At 47.4% G+C, this 21832-nt stretch overlaps 2 protein-coding genes across 8 annotated transcripts in view; both read left to right on the top strand.

Moving 5' to 3' along the window:
- The window catches only part of myh14 (myosin, heavy chain 14, non-muscle), a 32607-nt gene extending 16817 nt beyond the window's left edge, over positions 1-15790 (top strand). For 6 of the 7 annotated variants that reach the window (XM_079737108.1, XM_079737109.1, XM_079737110.1 and 3 more), the window contains 25 exons: positions 279-348; positions 471-631; positions 772-880; positions 1094-1225; positions 1494-1700; positions 1930-2067; positions 2261-2384; positions 2610-2781; positions 3351-3563; positions 4518-4662; positions 5036-5242; positions 5687-5791; positions 6131-6283; positions 7165-7413; positions 7822-7935; positions 8115-8213; positions 8436-8648; positions 9033-9323; positions 10134-10222; positions 10354-10477; positions 10628-10836; positions 11248-11356; positions 11909-12081; positions 12688-12711; positions 13032-15790. In XM_079737108.1, the coding sequence (XP_079593234.1) occupies positions 279-348; positions 471-631; positions 772-880; positions 1094-1225; positions 1494-1700; positions 1930-2067; positions 2261-2384; positions 2610-2781; positions 3351-3563; positions 4518-4662; positions 5036-5242; positions 5687-5791; positions 6131-6283; positions 7165-7413; positions 7822-7935; positions 8115-8213; positions 8436-8648; positions 9033-9323; positions 10134-10222; positions 10354-10477; positions 10628-10836; positions 11248-11356; positions 11909-12081; positions 12688-12711; positions 13032-13239 (3838 nt within the window). In that variant the 3' untranslated portion in view covers positions 13240-15790. Of the gene's footprint in view, positions 1-278; positions 349-470; positions 632-771; positions 881-1093; positions 1226-1493; positions 1701-1929; positions 2068-2260; positions 2385-2609; positions 2782-3350; positions 3564-4517; positions 4663-5035; positions 5243-5686; positions 5792-6130; positions 6284-7164; positions 7414-7821; positions 7936-8114; positions 8214-8435; positions 8649-9032; positions 9324-10133; positions 10223-10353; positions 10478-10627; positions 10837-11247; positions 11357-11908; positions 12082-12687; positions 12761-13031 lie in introns of all 7 variants that reach the window. The other variant, XM_079737112.1, reaches the window with a different exon arrangement.
- Positions 15791-20662: 4872 nt separating this feature from the next.
- On the top strand, positions 20663-21603 carry LOC307085767 (mpv17-like protein; the record flags this gene model as incomplete). The annotated part of the gene is made up of 4 exons (XM_079750628.1): positions 20663-21023; positions 21157-21227; positions 21352-21381; positions 21484-21603. 4 exons carry the CDS (start codon positions 20663-20665, stop codon positions 21601-21603), a joined length of 582 nt encoding a protein of 193 aa, XP_079606754.1.
- Positions 21604-21832: the final 229 nt, after the last annotated feature.

Raw genomic sequence — 21832 nt, 5'->3', positions numbered from 1 at the left:
TCTCTCAACCACACACACACACACACACGAGCGCACGCACACACACACACACGCACGCACGCACGCATGCAAGCACACATGCACACACACACACACACACACACACACACACACACACACACACAAACACCTCTCACTCAAGTTCCTCATCCATCACCTGTAAATGTGTTTGGTTAGTCTCTCCACCACCATATTTCTCTCTCTCTCTCTCTCTCTCTCTCTCTCTTTCTCATATTCAAACGCTAAATTAAATTGACATTTCTCTACCTATCTTCCAGATATGAGATCCTTACTCCCAACGCCATCCCTCGCACCTTCATGGATGGGAAGCAGGCGTCAGAGCTCATGGTGAGTCCCCACCACCAGCCACACTCAACACGGTCTCAACTCACCAACAGAGACCTGCCACCACCACCACCCCACTCCCTGCATAACCACCACTCGGCCCCCTCCCCTCCCTCCTCCCCCAGATCCGGGCCCTGGAGCTGGACCACAACCTGTTCCGCGTGGGCCAGAGCAAGGTGTTCTTCCGGGCGGGCGTGCTGGGCCACCTGGAGGAGGAGCGCGACCTGAAGATCACCGACACCATCATCCGCTTCCAGAGCGCCGCCCGCGGATACCTGGCCCGCAAGTACGACCCCCCCCCCCCCCCCCCCCCCCCGGCTGAGCCCAAACTAACCAGCTAGCTACTGAGCGACCCCTCTCCCCGCCCGGCCTGGTGGTGCTAACCCTGCTGTGCTGTGTGTGTGTGTGCGTCCCCCACCCCCCCAGGGCCTACCTGAAGAAGCAGCAGCAGCTGAGCGCGCTGAGGGTGATGCAGAGGAACTGCGCGGCCTACCTGAAGCTCCGCAACTGGCAGTGGTGGAGACTGTTCACCAAGGTAGCACCCCACGCTGGGCACCATCTGCCCACTGGTTTAGCCCGTCCAATTAGCAGTGGGGGTCATTTGCAGGGATAGAGCCAGACTCACACAGAGCACAACACAAACCATGGGGGTTGAGAGAGAGCGAGAGAGAGAGCGAGAGGGACATGAATGGAATGGTGCGGCAGGTGGGAGTCTGACCTCTGACCCCTGGCGCGGTTTGTTTTCCAGGTTAAGCCTCTGCTACAAGTGACGCGGCAGGACGAGGAGATCCAGTCCCGGGAGGCGGAGCTACAGAAGGCTAAGGACAATCTGGGGAGGGTGGAACTGGACTACGTGGAGTTGGACAGGAAGCACACACAGGTGGGCTTCACGGCACTCATCTCATCTTAGCTGTAACACGGCCAAGCCCAAGTTTATGTGGTCTTGTTTTACCTCCTTTTCTGGCACTAATTAGTTTGTAGGGCTCTTGTATACGTGTTGCTCAACCTGGACTCAGCTGGGGATTAGGGATGCAGGATGTCTGATATACTGCTGGCAGCAGAGCTTAAAGGGTTGTGGCTTATTTGTAGTCCTGTCCGAAGTTGTAGTCGAGAAGCTTATCTGACTGACGTGCGCCTCACGCCCTCAGCTGCAAGACGAGAAGACGGTGCTGGCCGACCAGCTGCTGGCAGAGGCGGAGCTGTTCGCCGAGGCCGAGGAGATGAGGGCGCGGCTGGCCAGTAGGAAGCAGGAGCTGGAGGAAGTACTGAGTGAGCTGGAGAGCCGATTGGAGGACGAGGAGGAGAGGGGCGTGCAGCTGACCAATGAGAAGAAGAAACTGCAGCAGAATGTGCAGGTGCGGAGGATGAGGGGATCCCTTCAACAAACAATCAGATCTAACACTATTGTTATTATACTATGTGTATAAAAAGATCATGATCAAACCTTTTACTAATTACTGAAGGTGGGCCTGACTGATGCCAGGGGATATGTGTATTGAATTAATCAAGCTTAGGATAGCATCACACTTTCTGTGCACTATATTAACCATTCCCCCCCCCCCCCATCCTTGTGTCTCCCCCTAGGACCTAGAGGAGCAGTTGGAGGAGGAGGAGGGGTCCAGACAGCGCCTCCTGCTGGAGAAGGTCACCCTGGAGACCAAGGCAAAGAGTTTGGAGACCGATCTACTGGGCACAGCCGAGCAGAGAGACCGACTGAGCAAGGTACGCAGTGTATGAGAGAGAGAGAGAGAGAGAGAGAGAGAGAGAGAGAGAGAGAGAGAGAGAGAGAGAGAGAGAGAGAGAGAGAGAGAGAGAGAGAGAGAGAGAGAGAGAGAGAGAGAGAGCGAGAGAGAGAGAAAATTACCATTCATTGCTTCAGTACCTCAAACCATCGCTTCCATCTTTGTTTTTCCAGGAGAAGAAGCAGTTGGAGGAGCGTCTGAGCGAGGTGAGCGAGCAGCTGACTGAAGAGGAGGAGAAGACCAAGAGCCTGAACAAGCTGAAGAACAAACAGGAGGCTGTGATCGCCGACCTAGAAGGTACCCCTCACTTTATCGTCTGGCTCAGACCAGCTTAACTCACTCACGGAGTGGTAGAACGTTGACACATTTATGATTATTCAAATCAGCTGACAGCCCAGCTGAGTGCCATGCTGGCTAACACCGAGTTGCCTCCATGTTGTCTGCTGGCCTGTCGAAGGCTTTCAGCAATGCCGTCATCGCGGTCTGACGTCTGCTTCTTCTGTTTTTCTCTCTCGTGTTCAGAGCGCCTGAAGCGTGAGGAGCAGGGCCGCCTGGAGCAGGAGAAATGGAAGAGGAGGATGGAGAATGAGTCGGCCGAGGCCCAGGAGCAGCTGTCGGACATGGGCATGCTGTCGTCGGAGCTGAGGGGTAGCCTGGCCCAGAAGGAGAAGGAGATAACCTCTCTGCAGGGCAGGTGGGACACACACTGGTTCACAGGAGCCCGGGATACGACAAATGATCCATGACACGTCAAATGATTATTACTGGCCATGGATTTCAGTATGATAAGTCAGAGATAAATAGATGGTTTGTGCATCCTTCAAACAATTGACGGTTTAACTATAATAAAGTAATGCAATAAAATGTGTATGTCGTGCAACTAAACCGCAATGACTAACAAAGTTCAAACCATTTTCTCCTGTGTGGTTTCTCTCTGCCACTTTCTCTCTGTGACTCACTCTATTTCTGTATCTGTCTCTCTCTCTCTGTCTGACTCACTCTATTTCTGTATCTGTCTCTCTCTCTCTGGCTGACTCACTCTATTTCTGTATCTCTCTCTCTCTCGCTCTCTCTGGCCCCCTCTAACTCTGCACTCCCCTCTCTCTATCTCTCTCCCCCTCTCTCTCTCCCCCCCTCTCTCCCTCTCTCTCTCTCTCTTCCCCCCCCCCCCCCTCTCTCTTGGTCTCTCTCTCTCCCCCCCCCTCTCCCTCCTTCTCTCTCTCTCACCCCCCTCTCTCCCTCCCTCTCTCTCTCTCACCCCAGGCTGGAGGAGGAGGGGGCCCGCCGTGCCGAGGCGCAGAGGGCCCTGCGGGAGGCCATGTCTCAGGTGTCGGAGCTGAAGGAGGAGGTGGAGAACGAGCGGGGGATGAGGGAGCGGGCGGAGAAGCAGAGGAGGGACCTGGGGGAGGAGCTGGAGGCCCTGAAGACGGAACTGGAGGACACCCTGGACACCACCGCCACCCAGCAGGAGCTCAGGTACTGGTCCACTACAAACACTTTGGTTACTGTAGATGTGTCTATATTTAGTGTAGGTACGATTCCTCAGTTTCTCCAACATTGAGAAGTGTCGCCTTCACCCACCTGTGATTGACAGATGCGTGAAGGCAACCCTCCTCAATGGATTCCCCCAAGAAATCACGGAAGAGAGACCGTGATCGGTCTGAAATGAGCCGGGAGCACTCTAGAATCTAAATTGCTGCCAAGAGCAGAGACAGTTATTAAAACAGTTAAAACAATTAAAACAGAGATCCTCACAACGACTTTCACTCACTAGTAGCTGAGTGATGGCTCCACTATTTCTAACTATTTCTAACCATATATACAAAATACCCACTTCAAATTCCAGATACTTTGTGAAGTTTGCATGAGGTCTCTGTGTGTATCCTTCCCTTCACCACCACGCCAGGGTAGAGAAGATAATACAGTAATGCATATTACTTGAGTTTTCTTTTTAACAATATATCACAATTCAAATGTCATGCTCATACGATACTACTTTGACAATGGCTAATATTATGGCTGATATATTGTTAATAATATACTTGAATTTAAGGATTAGTGGGCCCCTATGTTACCACCATGTGTCAGAATGACTAGCTATCACCAGCCAAAATTGGGCCCCGAAAAACGTGTTTATCTACGATGAATATTATCTATTTAGATCAAGTAAAGGTGTATTCATATTGTGAAGGTAGCAATTAAAGAAAACACAGGTTGTTGTTCAAGACCAGCGACATATAACATATATAGTGTGGCGCTCCAAGCACAGAGGCCTGAACCCACTACTAGGCCCCAATGTAACTCCTGAGAGGCTGGGGAAGAACCATTTGACAACACTACAGAAGAGGGGGTGTGATAGTGTGGGAGAGATCAGCGGGGGATGCAACTCATACCTGACCCACCGGCCCCATGGCCCGGCCCCTCTCCCAGGTCTCGGAGGGAGGCGGAGCTCAGCGACCTCCAGCGTTGCGTGGAGGAGGAGACAAGGCGCCACGAGGTGCAACTGTCGGAGCTCCGCATCAAGCACAGCTCCACCATCGACAACCTGCAGGAGCAGCTGGACAACAGCAAGAGGGTGAGGGGGGAGGACAGGCTCCTCCTGGATATACAACACACTCTGAACCACTGTGTGTGTGTGTGGGGGGGGGGGGGTTCTGTGTGTGTGTGTGCGTGTGTGTGTGTGTGTGTGTGTGTGTGTGTGTCTCTGTGCGGATGCTGAATAATACCTGTGGGTATTATTCTGATGATTTAAAAGAATGTAGAAAAATATGAATTAGACAAATAGCAGAATATATAAAAAGAATCTAATATGCATAAAAATGATTGAATACCTTTTTAACACTGGCACTGCTTGAAGCCAATCAATTATTGTTCTCTAGCGTACTTATTTTGAGTACTCTCCTTCCGGCTGTGGCAGTGTCACTAACCCCCCGTTCCCCACCCATCAGGCGCGCCAGTCCCTGGAGAAGGCCAAGATCATGCTGGAGGAGGAGCGGCTCAACCTGACCTCGGAGCTCAAGAGCCTGCAGGGGGGCCGCATGGAGAGCGACCGGGGCCGCAAGCGGGCCGAGGGCCAACTCCAGGAGCTGACCGTCCGCCTGGGGCAGGCCGACCGCGAGAGGGAGGAGCGGGAGGAGCGGCTCCTCAAGCTTCAGGTGGGAACCAGTGAGAGGGTATAGTAGGTAGCTATGGTTTAACAGGAAACACCGGGGATGCAGCGCCTGGCACCCATTGGTAAGCACGCAACCACTGCGAAGCCCTGGACTCCTTCTCCCGGGCACGCCGTTGCCTGAGATTGTTTTAACCAGCAGTGGAAACGACCATATTTGGTCAATTGAGGGCAGGACTTATATGAAGACGTCTATGGCCAAAAACTCATTAATATTCAACCCTTAACAAAGCAAATATGAAATAAAACTTTCAAACTACATAATATTGAGATTAACAAGCCACCATCATGCTAACTGAACGTAGGGAACAATGTATACATGTGCATATATTTCTTATTGTAGGTTGTTTATAGTTTATCATTGTTGTGTGTCTCTGTACACCTTGTTGCTGATGTTAATGATGATCCCCCCTTCTGTGACTTATTCTAGAGTGAGATTGAGAACATCTCGGTCAATCTGACCTCCTCCGACTCCAAGTCCCTCCGTCTCACCAGGGAGGTCAGCAGCCTGGAGAGCCAGCTGCGTGATGCACAGGTAATGATGGGGCTATTCACACACACACACACAGACATACACACACACACACACACACACGCACACACATCAGAACAGATTCATTTCTGCAATAGCTACTATGCTAAGGATGCACTTATGTTATACAAATCTTGAGAATAAAGAAGACACAGGGACACGCATGCAAGCACACACACACACACACACACACACACACACACACACACACACACACACACACACACACACACACACACACACAGACAGTGGCACACACACATACACACACAATCCTCTTCACATGCCCACAAGCTTAGAGGCCATGAGAGCTGGGAGGTGACTCTGGAGTGTGTCTGTCAGGAAACGCTTCAGGAGGAGACACGTCAGAAGCTGGGCCTGGCCTCCAGGGTGCGGGCGCTGGAGGACGAGAAGCTGGGCCTGATGGAGCGGCTAGAGGAGGAGGAGGAGCGGGCCAAGGAGAACGGGCGCCAGGTCCAGACCCACGCCCAGCAGGTAGGCCCATGGACGTCCTCACGCACACTAAGAAACAGAGGTCGCTGTTGGCCCACAAGAAATGTTTGGTATAAGTAGCCCCATGTCCACGATTGCAAGGTGGCTCAACTCTCAATTTTATAGTTTCTACCAATCATTTGTTCGATATCCTCCCAGTTCAGTTATTAAAATGCTCCATCTAATAGGATTTTTGGACCGTAACCATGACAAACTTAAAAACACACAAACTGTCAATTCAATAGATGGTACATTAATTAACTTCAAAGACAATTAACCTAATACACCCCACATTGCTGAGATGAGGTTGGCTGTTTGTGCGTGGGCCCCTGCTAGTCTTCAAGGCTAGCTGCTGCCTGGCAGGCCAATCAACACACCTCCTCACATCCACCCAATCAAATACACCCACTGAACCCAATCAACAACCTCACACACTAAACAGTGGCACCCAGATAAATATTTCGTTTTAGATACCAAGATTAGACTACTCTCATTTCAGTTTCCATGGCGACTGATCTGTGAAGATGAGCCGGCGCAAGCCCGGTACAGAGCGAGCTAGCTCTGTGATAGCCCCGCCTACAGGGGCTAGGAAACGTGTGTTCATTTTTTTTAAGTGAATAAATCATGGTATGGCGCAGGGTGGAAATGCTTCAAGTGGTAAAAAAGATAGCCCAGAAATGGCAACGAGGCCTTGGGAATTCAGCTGTTCTGAAACCAAAAGTCCAGAAGGTCCAGGGAGGCACTCACTCTACTATTGAGTTCTGTTTACGTTCTAAGATATTCAAACCTGCTTCTTGAATGAGCCCCCCGAGGGAGGGACATTTATAAACCACTCATACATTCGAGCGAGGGTCACAACAGAACAACGTTTCCCTGACTGACAGCTGGGAGAGCTCCGCAAGCAGTCGGAGGAGGTGAACTCGGCGGTGGAGTCGGCGGAGGAGACGCGCAGGAAGCTGCAGCGGGAGCTGGACGGAGCGGTGCAGCGGGAGCGGCAGAAGGAGGAGGAGAAGGAGAGGGTGGAGAGGCAGAGGGAGCGGCTCAGGGAGGAGATCGAGGACATGACCCTGGCCCTGCAGAAGGAGAGGCAGAACTGCTCCGCCCTGGAGAAGAGGCAGAAGAAGTTTGATCAGGTGAGCGGGGAGATTAGATCAGTCGGAGACCCGAGGCTTTAGGAGACATCGCTTTGATGCTCTGCACAGGCGGCTCTGCCCCAACTGAGGGCTTCCCAGAAGAAGATTATAGTGCTGATTAACTAGAAAACCTATCATACAATATCAGGCTTCAATGGTTTATTGAAATATCTGGGCAAGAACCTTTCATCCAAAGCATAACATGGTAAATGTTGAGTCAAATCCATTTCATTAGGGAGCAGGTAGAGGGTAGACACCTTCTATAGGATGCTTACAGGTAGGTTGCGGACCTGGGGAATCAAACCCCCCCCCCCTCTCCGCTATCCTCCCCCATGATTAAACATTAATGATGGGCCATGAGGATATTATGTCTAAACAAAGTCTTCATATGTCCTATGACCCCTGCAGTTACTGGCGGAGGAGAAGGCCGTGAGTGCCCGCCTGGCAGAGGAGAAGGACCGGGCTGAGGCCGACAACCGGGAGAAGGAGACCCGCTCCCTGTCGCTGGTCCGGGCCCTGCAGGTAACCCATGGCAACGCGCGCCTCACCATCACCCGTCGGCCTAATTTTTTTTTGTATTTTTCGCTTTTTAGTCCCTGATTTTTTCAATATTACATTTTGGTTTTGGTTTTTGGTTGGGATTTTCTTTAAATGAAAAACAAGTAATATATGATTGTGGATCTTGATTTCTTTGTGTGTAGGAGGCCACAGATCAGAGGGAGGAGCTGGAGAGGTCCAATAAGCAGCTGCGTCAGGAGATGGAACAGCTGGTCAACCAGCAAGACGACGTTGGCAAAAACGTAATAAGTCATATTTTTCTGTCCCTCTCTCCCCCCCCCCCCTCTCTCTCTCTGTGTCTCTGTCTCTCTCTTCTGTGTTCCTTCTCAAGCTTTCTTCCTCGATATATATCAAAGTTTATTCCTTGCCCTTTAGAGGGCTGAGTAGAAGTGGCCCTTGAAGCCCACTGAAGCTGAAACTGTGATCGAGGGCCGTACGATTAAAGTTGTGTTGACTGCGTCCAGGTTCACGAGCTGGAGCGCTCGCGGCGGGCCCTGGAGACGGAGGCTCAGAGCCTGCGGGGGCAGACCCAGGAGCTTGAGGAGGAGCTGTCGGAGGCCGAGAACTCCCGGCTCCGGCTGGAGGTCACCCTGCAGGCCCTGAAGGCCCAGTTCGAGAGGGAGATCAGCACCAACGAGGAGAAGGGCGAGGAGAAGCGCCGCACCCTCAGCAAACAGGTGGGAGGGGAGACGAAGGAGAGGGGATGGGTGGGACGCATGCTGTTGTTCTGACTTCAGAAAGTCGCCATTGCTATCTCAATCAAATAATATCCATAATGATTCTACTAATCATAATAATCCTATTATTAAAACTTTATAATAATACAATATACTTGTTTCGTTGTCTTTGAGTAGTATTGAAAAACCAGTAGAAACTTTTTCATGATGTCCAGTTTTGTAATCAATTAAAAAGGATGGTAAGGCAATAAGGATCACCACAATGACTCTCAGTTGGATTGCTTAGAAACATTTAAAGTCCCCCATGATTACTCCAATCACACACACACACACACACACACACAGACTCCCACCCCCTAACCACCACCTCCTCCTGCTCCCCAGCTGCGGGAGCTGGAGACCCAGCTGGAGGAGGAGCGGAGCCAGCGGTCGCAGGCCATGGCGGGGAAGAAGACGCTGGAGGCGGAGCTGCAGGAGGCGGAGGCCCAGGTGGAGGCGGCGACGCGCGGCCGCGAGGAGGCGGTGAAGCAGCTGCGTCGGCTGCAGTCCCAGATGAAGGAGATCCTGCGGGAGCTGGACGAGACCAAGCTGGCCCGCGAGGAGGTGCTGGCCCACTCCAAGGACAGCGAGAAGCGCCTGCAGACCCTGGAGGCTGAGCTGCTGCAGCTCACCGAGGTCAGAGGCTGTGTGTGTGTCTGCCTGGGTGTCTGTCTGTCTGTGTGTCCGTGTATGTGTCTCTGTGTGTCTGTCTGTCTGTCTGTCTGTGTCTGGCTGTGTATCTGTCTCTCTGTGTGTGTGTCTGTCTGTGTGTGTGTCTGTCTGTGTATGTGTCTGTGCGTGTGTCTGTCTGGCTGTGTATGTGTCTGTCTGTATGTGTCTGTCTGTGTGTGTTTGTCTGTCTGTGTGTGTCTGTCTGCGTATGTGTCTGGCTGTGTATATGTCTCTCTGTGTGTGTGTCTGTCTGTGTGTGTGTGTCTGTCTGTGTATGTGTCTGTGTGTGTGTCTGTCTGTGTGTGTGTGTCTGACTGTGTATGTGTCTGTCTGTATGTGTCTGTCTGTCTGTGTATGTGTCTGCATGTGTCTGTCTGGCTGTCTGTATGTGCCTGTCTGTATGAGTCTGTTTGTGTGTCTGTGTCTGTCTTTGTGTGTGACTGTGTCTATTTGTGAAGGTTTTGATGTACTTTTTGAGTATGCTATATTATATTTGAATTGTATTAAAACACAATATAATTATTATATTATTATCGTACCATTTTTTATAATCTTATTATGTATAAATATATATATATTATGCATATGCATATTATATATAAAATGACTATACTGTATAATTATTGGTGATAGTATTGTATTACAGTTATATTTGGTGCACATGTGAGTGACAGAGATAGGTAAATAGTGAGGAACACCTGCTCTATTGTGTATTTTATATAACAATATTATATTATTATCATCTCTGTGATCTTTTGGTATTGCTGCCTGCAGGAGCTGTCAGTGTCGGACAGGCAGAAGAGACAAGCCCAGCAGGAGAGAGACGAGCTGGCGGACGAGATGGTCAACAGCAGCTCTGGAAAGTCAGTACCGTTGCACCACAGACATACCATGCACAACATGCGCTTCAGGGTCACTTTATGTTGGTATACGGATGTGAGCTTCACTAACACTGTCTACGTGTGTGTGTGTGTGTGTGTGTGTGTGTGTCCAGGTCTCTCCTGAGCGAGGAGAAGAGGAGGCTAGAGTCACGCATCACCCAGTTGGAGGAGGAGCTGGAGGAGGAGCAGACCAACACTGAACTGCTGGCCGAGAGACAGCGCAAGAACGCACTACAGGTACGCACACGCACACTCGTGCTTGTGAATTGACACAATCTCCACATACACACAGTCACACTCTTGAAGGAAGGGACGCACACTGACGCTTAAACTCACACTCCAACACATGTTGCTCATGGTGGTCCGGGGCGGTGTGTGTGTGTGCAGGTGGAGACCCTGACGGTGCAGCTGCAGGGGGAGAGGACCCTGACCCAGAAGGCGGAGGCCGGGCGGGAGCAGCTGGAGCGGAGCAACAAGGAGCTGAAGTCCCGGCTGGGGGAGATGGAGGGGGCGGTCCGGGGGAAGCACAAGCTGAGCGTGGCGGCCCTAGAGGCCAAGATAGACTCCATGGAGGAGCAGCTGGAGCAGGAGAGACAGTGAGGGCCGCACTGCATCTATGCACGCACACACACATACACACACACGCACGCAGGTACAAGCACACACACACGCACGTAGACATACACACACACACGCATGCACACACATACACGCAGGCATGTATGTACAGTATGCTTACACATACATACACACACATCTGTGTGCATATATAACACTTGTATATATACACACCCATGCACACATACACACACATCCAAAAACATTTGTATACACACGCAACCACGATCCAAGAAATGTGTGCATACACAAAAATACATACGCACACTCTCATACGCACACACACAAAGTCACCCACACACACACACACGCGCACATACCAGAATTCCAAACCCCTATTCATTAGTTTGTGTAATCCGCTATGTAACCTAAACCCCGTGCCCTCCCAGGGAGCGAGCCATAGCCAACAAACTGGTGCGGAAAACAGAGAAGAAGCTGAAGGAGGTGATGATGCAGTCTGAGGACGAGAGGAGGCATGCAGACCAGTACCGGGAGCAGGTGAGGAAACCTTCTGATGGATGTCATGCAGGCATACAGGCTACGGAAACGTCTGCAGTCAGACACAAAGGTTCCACACCGCCTAGCAACAGACATATGAACAACACTGTGAGAGAGGGACCAGGGCAAAGCTCACAGCTCTCACTGCACCGATTCAAAAAGCATGTAGAACAGGAGCCTTAAAGGGGAGAGGCATCAGTCTCAATCCAAGATAAGCCTAATCCAGCCCTGGCGTCTGTGTGTGAGAAAGGATAGAACAAAGGTTGGGGGGCTCAAAATAATCTGTCTGCCAAATGCGAGACACAGACCCCCTTTAAAAACATCCAACGTCCTAATCTGCTGGATTTAATCTCCCCCTCAACACCATCAATCCTCCTGATTGAGGTTAATCACATGTCCTACGCTTCCCTTCTCCTGCTCTGTTCACCTCCTAACAATTCTCCCTCTCCTTCTCCCTTGCTCCTGTATTTCTCCTCCCCTCTTCCCTTTCCCTCCCTGCCCTCTCCTCCTCCCTCTCCCCCTCCTCTCTCCCCTCCTGCTCCTCCTTTCCAGTTGGACAAATCCATGGGTCGCCTGAGGCAGCTGAAGAGGCAGCTGGAGGAGGTGGAGGAGGAGAACTCGCGCTCCAACGCCCTGCGGAGGAAGCTGCAGAGGGAGCTGGAGGAGATGTCGGACGGCGGGCAGAGCATGGCGCGGGAGATCACCGCGCTGCGCAGCCAGCTCAGGTAACCCGGGGCTGCTCCTGCACTGCTGGAGGAAGAGAGGGCATCACACAGAGAGAGAGAGAGAGAGAGAGAGAGAGAGAGAGAGAGAGAGAGACGGATAGACATGGAGAGATAGAGAGAGAGAGAGAGAGAGAGACGGATAGACATGGAGAGATAGAGAGAGAGTGAGAGAGAGAGATAGACATGGAGAGAGAGAGAGAGGGAGAGATAGACATGGAGAGAGAGAGAGATAGACATGGAGAGAGAGAGAGAGACAGGAAGAGAGAGAGAGAGAGACGGATAGACATGGAGAGATAGAGAGAGAGAGTGAGAGAGAGAGATAGACATGGAAAGAGAGAGAGAGAGAGGGAGAGATAGACATGGAGAGAGAGAGAGAGAGATAGACATGGAGAGAGAGAGAGAGACAGAGAGAGACAGACAGACAGAGAGAGCGAGAGAAAGAGAAGGAGAGAAACACACAGAGTTCAAACAAGATTCATTCCATGAATTTTAATTTGTCCCCCATTAACGGTCTATGATTTTGTTTGTTTGTTTTTGTTGTGTTTGTGTCGCATGACTTGTATCCATCTAACATTATTCATCTGTGTCATCACCACCACCATCCAGCCTCCCTGAGTGGAGACCAGAGAAGTAGGTCCATTCGTCTGTGTAGCACACGCGTGTTGGTGTGGATGTGTTTGTGAGTCTGTTTCAGTTTCTTTGTTGTTTTGATTCTTTATTTGTTTGTATTATTATTTGTTTTGTCCTCCGCTTATCCTTTCTTCACCAGAATTTCATGGTCCACACTGTCTTTCTCACTATAATGACTTCATCATTTATCGCAAAGACAACAATCACCAACAATATTATTACAAAAATAAATTTCTAAAAAGCACTCATCGCTCATGCTAATGTGGTTATCATAGTGTTGGTCTCCCCTGACCCCCACCTCCGCTCTCCTCTCTCCCCAGGCGCGCCCCCCTGCCCCTGGGCCTGCGCAACCGCAGAGCCCTGGTGGACGACTTCTCCCTGGAGAACTCGGACTCTGAGGACCCCCCTGCCTCGCCCACCCCCTCCTCCGGGCTCCCGGGCACCCCCACCCCGTCCTCGTCGGACCCCCACAGCCTGGAGGCCCTGCCCCCTTACACCCTCAACAACACTGCCAACAACGCCGAGTGACACACACACACAAACACACACATACATGGGGGACACATACACACACGCAGACACACACACACACACACACACACGCACACACACACAAACACACAGACATACATAAACATGCATGTATTGGTCCTCTGCTACTCAGAGGCGTGGGGTGGGGGGTATGCCACAGATACAAACTACATCCATATTTATAGACCGTAGATGAAAAAGACATATCCCCAAAACATGGTGCATACACGAGGAGATATCAACACACACAACACACACACATCTAGACATCAACACATAAGACTGTTCAAGGTTCTTGATAATGTTGCCTGTGTTGAAATACGCAGACATCGATTCGAAAGGCTCAGAGATGAAAGCAGAGGTTACGCATTTACTCAAGCGTTCAAACGGACGCAAAAGCATGTCAATCGCAAGGATGTGTCATTTGTTGAGAAAAACTAAACTCCCGTCCTTCCTTCCTCCCAGCGCTCAGCCCCTCAGGCCTAGCTAGATCATATCATATCAGCTGATCCCGCGCAAAGCTTGAATGAGCAGCGAATGCTAACGGCTATCATCGCTCGTATCCGCTATCTCGGTATTAAGCCATGCTAACGCAGCTCCTCGTCGTACCGCCTTGTTGTGGAGGAGCCGCTGGTGCAGAACAGGAGAGTGACTGACCCTCCCAGGGGTTTAGACAATCTTACATGTTAGAGAATAGCAAGCATGCCAAGTGAAAAGGTCAAGGGTCAATGTGTCAATTAGACCTCGCCGACTCAGTCAAAACGAAAGGTGTGCGTGTCGAGGCTCACAGAGTGCTTGTTTGTGAAATAACTTTTTACCATGTTTTCTAAATTGTGATTTGAACTTGAAATGATAAAACCTAGTGCAAAGAACTATGAGAGGTAGAGAGAGCCGATGAGAGTGGACAGTGGAGGATGACGACAGTGAGCCAGGGTAACTCAGAGGGGTATTCCACACCGTATGTGCATCTGACGCAAAGCCAGCAACACCTCTCCTCAGAAACATCAGGGTCTCTGCTGGCACTGGATTAGCATCAAAGTTACCTCACGTTGTTACTCACTCGACCAGTCCAAATGATGTTTTTCATACCGTATTGTCATAATGATATAAATACAAAATAAAAACGATACCATCCATGCAGAAAAGAAACGACCTGCAGGCAGCCATGCTAAAACGCACCTCCTGTATTCCGGTTGCTGCAAATAATAGCATAGAAATAGTATGTAGTTAGTGATTAAAGTAGCGTGTATGAGTCATCTGCTTAACTTAAGTCTTAATATAATACTTCTTACAGGAATTGGAATTTGTATATTTTTTTGTTGCTCTGAATATGAACTTAAGTTATCGATTGCTGGTTGCGTTCCGTCAGTGTTTATTATGGTCTGCATATCATGGTGGCTCCCGGTGGGTTTGGCTGGTGCTGGTGTTTGGGCTGGGCCCTCCCCTCGATGCGGTCTCTTCAGCAGTCAGTGTCTTGTGACGGTTCCGGATGACATAACAGGTGATTAGCTGATCCGCTGGTGAATGGCTATCTGGTAATCAGGTGTTTAGTGCTGTTCAACATATTGAGCATACTCTTTGGTTTATTTGCTGTATGTATTTTTGCTTACAGAACAAACAAAAAAAAGTTGACTTTTACATGTTGTGTACCATTGCAAAAACAACCTTAACTCTAGCCTGTTGAGAACTGTATAAATGTAACTTTTTACTCAAAGGAATAATGCTTTCCTGCTTCTTTTAAAGATTGATGGGGTCATTTTTAAGCTAATACATCATGTTTGTTTTAATCAGCCATCTTGTACATGTATGATTCATTTATGTTGATAAACTGTATTCTATTCTATAAAAACGAGAGCTTTTTGTTTAACCAAATGGTGGGCGTATGGATGAGAAAAGGGACTTTGATTTGTTATATTTAGAGTAATATCATTGTAGATCTAGATCAATGCAGACGACGGAGGGCTAGCATTCAGAGAACAATCTGGTGATTTTCTTTCTTAAGCCTTTCACCCAAAAATTCTGTTAAGAAAATTGGACAACGGAATAACAGTGTAATTAATATGGCACTTTGTATTACACTGGCATCGGTATTGTGTCTAAAAAGACTCCTGCAGTAAAGGGCAAGCAGGCTTTTAAGTCCTAATTATTTCCTTTTTTAAATTTAAACTACTTATATAATTATCGATGCGTGTGGCGTTACCTTAGACCGGACCTGACTATTAATCTTGTTATTTTTACAGTTCTAAAATAGACATTGTCTTTTTAAACCCTGGCCTTGAAGATATCTGAGCACTTTTCACGTATGTTGTATTTATTTTCCAGGACATAAAGGTCTTTATTTGCATTTTTGTTAGGAATGTACATAGCACCTGTTTGCCTGTATGACACAGCTTTAAGTATACAGGAGGCTCAGATACAGAAACACAAAGACATTGGACGGCTCACATTTGTAGTACTACACATTTCTACGTCCACATACCGATGTTGGCTGATGTTTGCACCTTTATTTCAATTGAGAATAAAGTGGAAAAGGATGTGTAGCTTAGAACACAGGTGTTGTGTTGTTGTTTTTTATCAAACAAGGAATTACATGAATCAGTGATTTAAATCTTATAACATTATCTGGTATGTATTGCCAAATAGCTAATTGTAGTCTTTGGTTATAAGGGTTTTCCTGATCTTGTTCATTATTGTGTTTCATGATAAGTCTAAAGTGCAATGGTGATTAATATCATTGCAAAGGTTTGCCCCGGTGTTAATTTACATTGGAAGTTCAAGCCTCAAGTTCAACATGTAATTATTACACCCATATTTTAAGATCATTCAAGCCACGTTCTATTTCTTGTGTTAGGCCATAATAGGAATATCATCCCCTAACATTACTATACAGTGACCATACAAACAATCAAGCAAACACTATGAGTGAATTAGGTAAGGAATATGATTGCAACAACATATGACACTCAATGTTAATAATGTCAAGCATGGTGCATTTATATTGGCAATATTTATCTACATATTTAAAAATAGCATCCATCCAACCTTTCTATGTACAGAAAGTATTGCAACAGTCCAATCCGTCTTAATGCGGCCTCGTTCTAGTGGGATTTGACAATAGCGCTCCGATTAACTGGTGCTTTTGTGTTTAAGATGCTTGCATTATGAACCATAAGAATGGGGTCAGTATATTACCTGGGGTTGGTTTTCAGCACTGTTCAACAGTGCTTTTTCTTTCTTTCAGGTGCACACATACACTCATACACAAATCACCCAGCTGATCATTTATTATATATTATTTTTACTTACTGCAATTACGCTAAATAAACATTTCACAGAATGCACAGTAAATTAATTATTAAAGAAATAAAATAAATAGATTCACAAATAAATAGTAGCACATTTTACCTGGTAATATCATTTAATTAATCAAATAGGACAACATGCATTGTGTATAAGTTAATCAGTCGAAAACTGAAATCCCGATGCTCCTTTAGGAATGTTTCTGAGATAAGGAACTTGTTTTTCTCACTCATCCTCTGCTACACAATCTCTGTGAACAGCCAGTCGTTCTCAAATGGAGGGGTGAGTATGGGATGGTACTGAGTTTCAGTAAGAGCAGAGAAGGACTGAGCCACACCTTCAAAGTGTGTGCCTGTTTTGTTATTACACGCTTCAAATGCACAGGAACTCTCCTGTTGTGCACAGGGGTATGTGTTGAGTGTTGAGTTGTTGCAACGGTAAATGCTAAAGATTGAATTTGATTGGTTGTCTTTGTCTTGGTCTGAGGCTGTTTTGGTAAAGACTATCTCACTTCTGCCGGCAGAAAGATTTTGGGAGGTTCTCTGATCACTGGTCAAATTTTTGAAAGGCAATCCAAGAACACTCTGAAAAGTATCAGAACCTCCATACCCGTATTTACCTTCAATACATTTCATATGCTCTGCCTCGGATCCACAATTATCATTGCTCTGGATCTGGAAGATCTCATTCCCCATGCAAGTTCCTGGCTCATGGATCATAGCTGACGTGGTAATGTCATCACAGCACACATCGCCTTCCAGTTCCGAGGAACCCTCTTGACAGATGCACACATTTTCAAAAAACTCCTCCATGTTCATGCAGTCTTCTAGGTCGTCTCTACATATGACCTCTGTCTGCAAGACCTCCATCATGTCTGTCCACTGGTTCTCCACGGTGTCCTCCTTGTGGTTCTTCTGGAAGCAGGTGGACATGTCCAGCATGGACTGTACGGAGAAGTCACAAGAGTCAAGGGACAGCGGGGAAAGATCCGGAGAGAAGGACGGTGAGAGGGACAGGCCAAGGTCCTCGTCCAGATGAATGATGACATCAGAGTCCGAGGCAGATTTGACTTGTGGGTCGTTTTTGTTGTTGTTGTCAGTTTCTTTGAGCCTCGCAGTACAGACATTGACTTCTGAGAGATGAATTCTGTTTCTTTGGGTTGTCTTATCATAACAGATGGTGTGCGAGACTCCAGGTTGATGGTTGACCTCTGCGTGTTCAGGAGAGTTCAAGAAGGAAGTTGGTTTAGTTTGGTTCTTGTTTCCGATCATATTTTGGCGTGCCGGTTTTGGGGCTCTGTGCCCCTGGCTCTTCCCTCTCCATGTGCCGGTGCTAGCCTGGGATTTGGAAAGGCTTACCAAAAAATGTCTAGACTCTGGCTGCCTCTTTTTACTGATCTCCATTTCAAAGGAGCCATAGGCCGAGTCAGAACCCAACTTTGAAGCTTGCTCAATGTCTTTTGATGTGTTTGTCATGGGGTCTTTGGCTGTTTCAGCAAGACCATCACCAGTGGTGGGTTTAACGGATGGTTCTGGTGTCACAGGCTTCTGGCCCGGGGAGGAGGGAGATGTGTTTTCCTCCTTGGTACAAAGTAGAGCAGACGCTAGTCGCTGGTTTGCAGCCTCGATGTTGGAGAACTTCCTGTTGGGAGAGACAGTGAGATCAATTGTTGGAGATGCCATGTTGTTGTGTTGTTTTTTTAAGTTAACAATAGAGAGGAGACAATAATAATCACACACATACAGATTCACCCTCCTGATACTGACCTCTGTATCATGTTGTGCAGGAAGCGCCGGTGGTTGACCTGTCGCTTGGAGGGCCGGTTTTTGCGGGGTTTCTGTAGGGTCCTCATCATGTGGCCGGCGGCAGATGTCACAAAAGTGAAGAGGTCGCAACCCCAGGGGACCGCCTGCTCCATACCCGCCTCCAGCGCAAAGTAATTGGACGGTCGCATGACAACAAATAGGATTGGCTGGACTAAGTGGAAGAATCGTTGAAATTAGATATAGAGATATAGACATAGTTATTAATTTTTAAATAAATGAACGACACAGACAGATGCAATGCATTAATAGACAAAATGTTCATTTTAATTATGAATTATTAATTAGTATATGGCACACTTTTGATGAAAGTTATTTTCAGAGAATTTACAGCAAGGGACTGCAAGCTTTTGTACAGTGTTTTCTATTCACTGCATTTAAAGAAGGAAAACCTACACCTTGTACAATGGTCAAAATGTCAGTTTATTACAGGGAATTTACTGTAATAAACTAACACTGAGCGTGGCTAATGAATCACTGAAGATGCTAGATTAAATGAATTATACGTATGAATCATGTATGTGTCCGCGCAATGCAATTATTTTAATTCATTTTGATCGTTTTGTTTTAGCAGAAAATCAGGCTTACCTTGATAGTCCTCAGGTTGCTTTGTATCTCTATGTCTGCATCTGCTGTGAAGCTTCACCCCAAGGTGAGTGAATTAGTGTCGAGAGAGGCGGTTTTGATCATTCTGTGTGTGTGTGTGTGTCCTTCTGTGTGTGTGTGAGAGAGAGAGAGTGTGTGTGTGTTTGTGTGCGTGTGTGTGTCTGTGTGTGAGAGTGTGCATGTGTGTGTGTGTTTGTGAGTAAGTGAGTGAGTGCGTGCGTGTGTGTGTTTGTGCGTGCGTGTGTCAGGGGTCTGTGTACGCAGATGTGTGAGTCAGAGTGAGAGACTATTGGATACATAAAAATAGGGAGAGCCAATTATCAGAGAAGTCAACCGTTTGTGGAAGTGTGGGCACACGTACACATTGTCTGGCCCACTAAAGGCAGCTTGTTAAATACAAAGAGACACAGACACACACCAGTTAAGGCAGTTCCCAAGCCCTTCATTGATCTGCTTAAACTGGTCCTAATTATCACATTCTCAGAACGAAGAGCCGACATGGTTGCTACTGGCATTAATTATCCTTACAGTTCTATGGAGCCCACTCAGTTTTACATATCTATGGCTCTAAAGGAGTGAATAGGATGGTCTCCTTCAACAGCCACAAGAGACAGAAAGAAACTGTGAGTGCATAAAAAGCAAGTCCTAGCACTAATTGTTTTTGTGAAACTGTTTTCTAATTACATATCCGGGGATGGTTCATGTTTTGATCTGTTGGCCTATAGGACTCAATATTATCAAGATTAAACAGAGTGCCATAGGGCAAACACTCTTTTGACATATTAGCAAACGCTAATTTGACATATTAACACAAATATTAAAATGTTTTCTTGCTCTAGGCTATAGGCTCTAGAGGGAGATTAGTTTTAGATGTGCCTAGAAGTGTAAAGACCATGAGAAAGAGGGGCTGCACATGCTGCAACAGGAGTGGCTGCTATTTATAGTCAGCCCATGTGTCTCAGACCAGTAGGCACTACCAGCATAATGGTTTAGTCTCCCCTTTTCTCTTTACCCACTGTGGCCGTTTGTTCATTGGTAAGTCTCAAGCCACCGTTCCATAGACAGTAAATGAAAACAATGAGGCTAATTATCATGACAAATCTAAATAAAAATACCTATATCTACTGTGAGTTACTCCATACTATTACCTTTTAAGTAAATAGTTCACATGTGGTGTTTCCTAACATTCTTCCTCAGTCTGCTGACAGACTCTTATCATCCATTCTGTGGTCCAGCGGCCGACCTTTGACCAAGAGAGAGGGCTTCTTTCAGCGTTAAATGATATGTCTAGTTATCAACCAGAGAAACTTAAAGAAAACCTCCTTTTCTTTCTTTGTGACTAAGTTATTGGGAAGAGCCTGTTTTAAAGGTATGCTTACATTCATCTGACACTCACAACATCAAATGACAACAATTCAGTTATCAATTGTTACAGAACCTTTTAAGAATCTATGCTTATTGTACTGCAGTACCTTATTTGAATATTTTAATTATTTAAAAAGGAAATGTGCTTAACACCTTTGAATGCCGCAACACTGTTTGCTGTTTGACGATATTCACGCGTCGCAAGGATACAGAGGCTGTTCTGCTAAAACAGTGACACCCAGTGGCTCGGTTGTGAATGAGCACAGCCCCACATCTACCAAGCAGGGCCTCTACCAATGCCCTGATTGTTCCACAGTGTTGCAACTATGAGCCGAGCCTGGGCCGTGTTGAAGGCTAACCCGTACGTCAGCAACATGGTGGGATACACAGCACTGTTTGCCTCTGCTGATATCCTCCAGCAGAGCGTGCTGGGGGGCGGTGGGCCTAGCACCGCAGCCTCTGAATCAGGGGATTCACCACAGGCAGACAGAAGTACAGCTGGTATTGACTGGTCCCAGACAGCCAAAGTGGCACTTGTCGGGTTCTGTTTCCATGCCAACTTTAATTACCATTGGCTGAGGGGTCTTGAAAGACTGCTGCCAGGGGGCGGGCTCCGCAAGATAACACTGAAAGTGGGGTTGGATCAGCTTGTTGCAGCCCCTGCAACCATCAGTGCCTTTTTCATAGGTGAGTGGGATGCATGGGACAGTAGTGATGATTCTACTATCAATACACCTGTTTGTTGTGGATGGCTTTGTTTCTGTCCTGGAAGTCAGGGTGGGCACTCCTCGATCTGAAAAGTGTCTGTATTTTGTATTAGGCCTCAGCCTACTAGAAAGAAAAGAGGACCCCTTTGAAGACTGGAGGGGCAAATTCTGGACTTCATACAAGGTAGCTGAAAAGGCTTTCTAATAAGAATATCCACTGATATATATTTAGCAAACATTAATATGTTTTTATGCAATTATATATTGTGCAATTAGACTCTCTCTGTCTTGTTTTGTGTGTATACCAGACTGGAGTGGTTTACTGGTCTACAATGCAGGTGAGATTGTCTGTTTTATTTATAATAATCTACGCAATCCATAATAATAACCACCAATAATAAACTTTTGTACTTTTTGTATTTTGTACCTCACTTTCTCAGGCATTGAACTTTGCCCTGGTCCCTCCGGTGGCACGGACAGTGTTTGTTGGAGGCATCTCCTTAGTGTGGACTGTTTACTTGTGTCACCTCAGACAGCAGCAGACAAGTACATCGCCATGAATTGTATTATAATTGGACAAAGAGCTTGTGATTTCAATCAAATAAAACCATGACAATTAATAATAAAGTAATAATAAAATAAATCAAATGAATTATTTGAATTACTATATCATTTCACAAGGCCTCTGGAAGCACTATCCAGATGACGACACTAGAAATTGACCCGTTGTGCCGGAAGCAGAAGCCCAATAGCCAATGAGGAGCCCGTGATTACGGAGAATTGTGTATC

Source organism: Pollachius pollachius (assembly GCF_949987615.1).
Source record: "Pollachius pollachius genome assembly, chromosome: 1".
In the NCBI taxonomy this organism is placed as follows: domain Eukaryota; kingdom Metazoa; phylum Chordata; class Actinopteri; order Gadiformes; family Gadidae; genus Pollachius; species Pollachius pollachius.
Note: the sequence above shows the minus strand (reverse complement) of the source record. Positions and strands in the feature narration are given on the sequence as shown.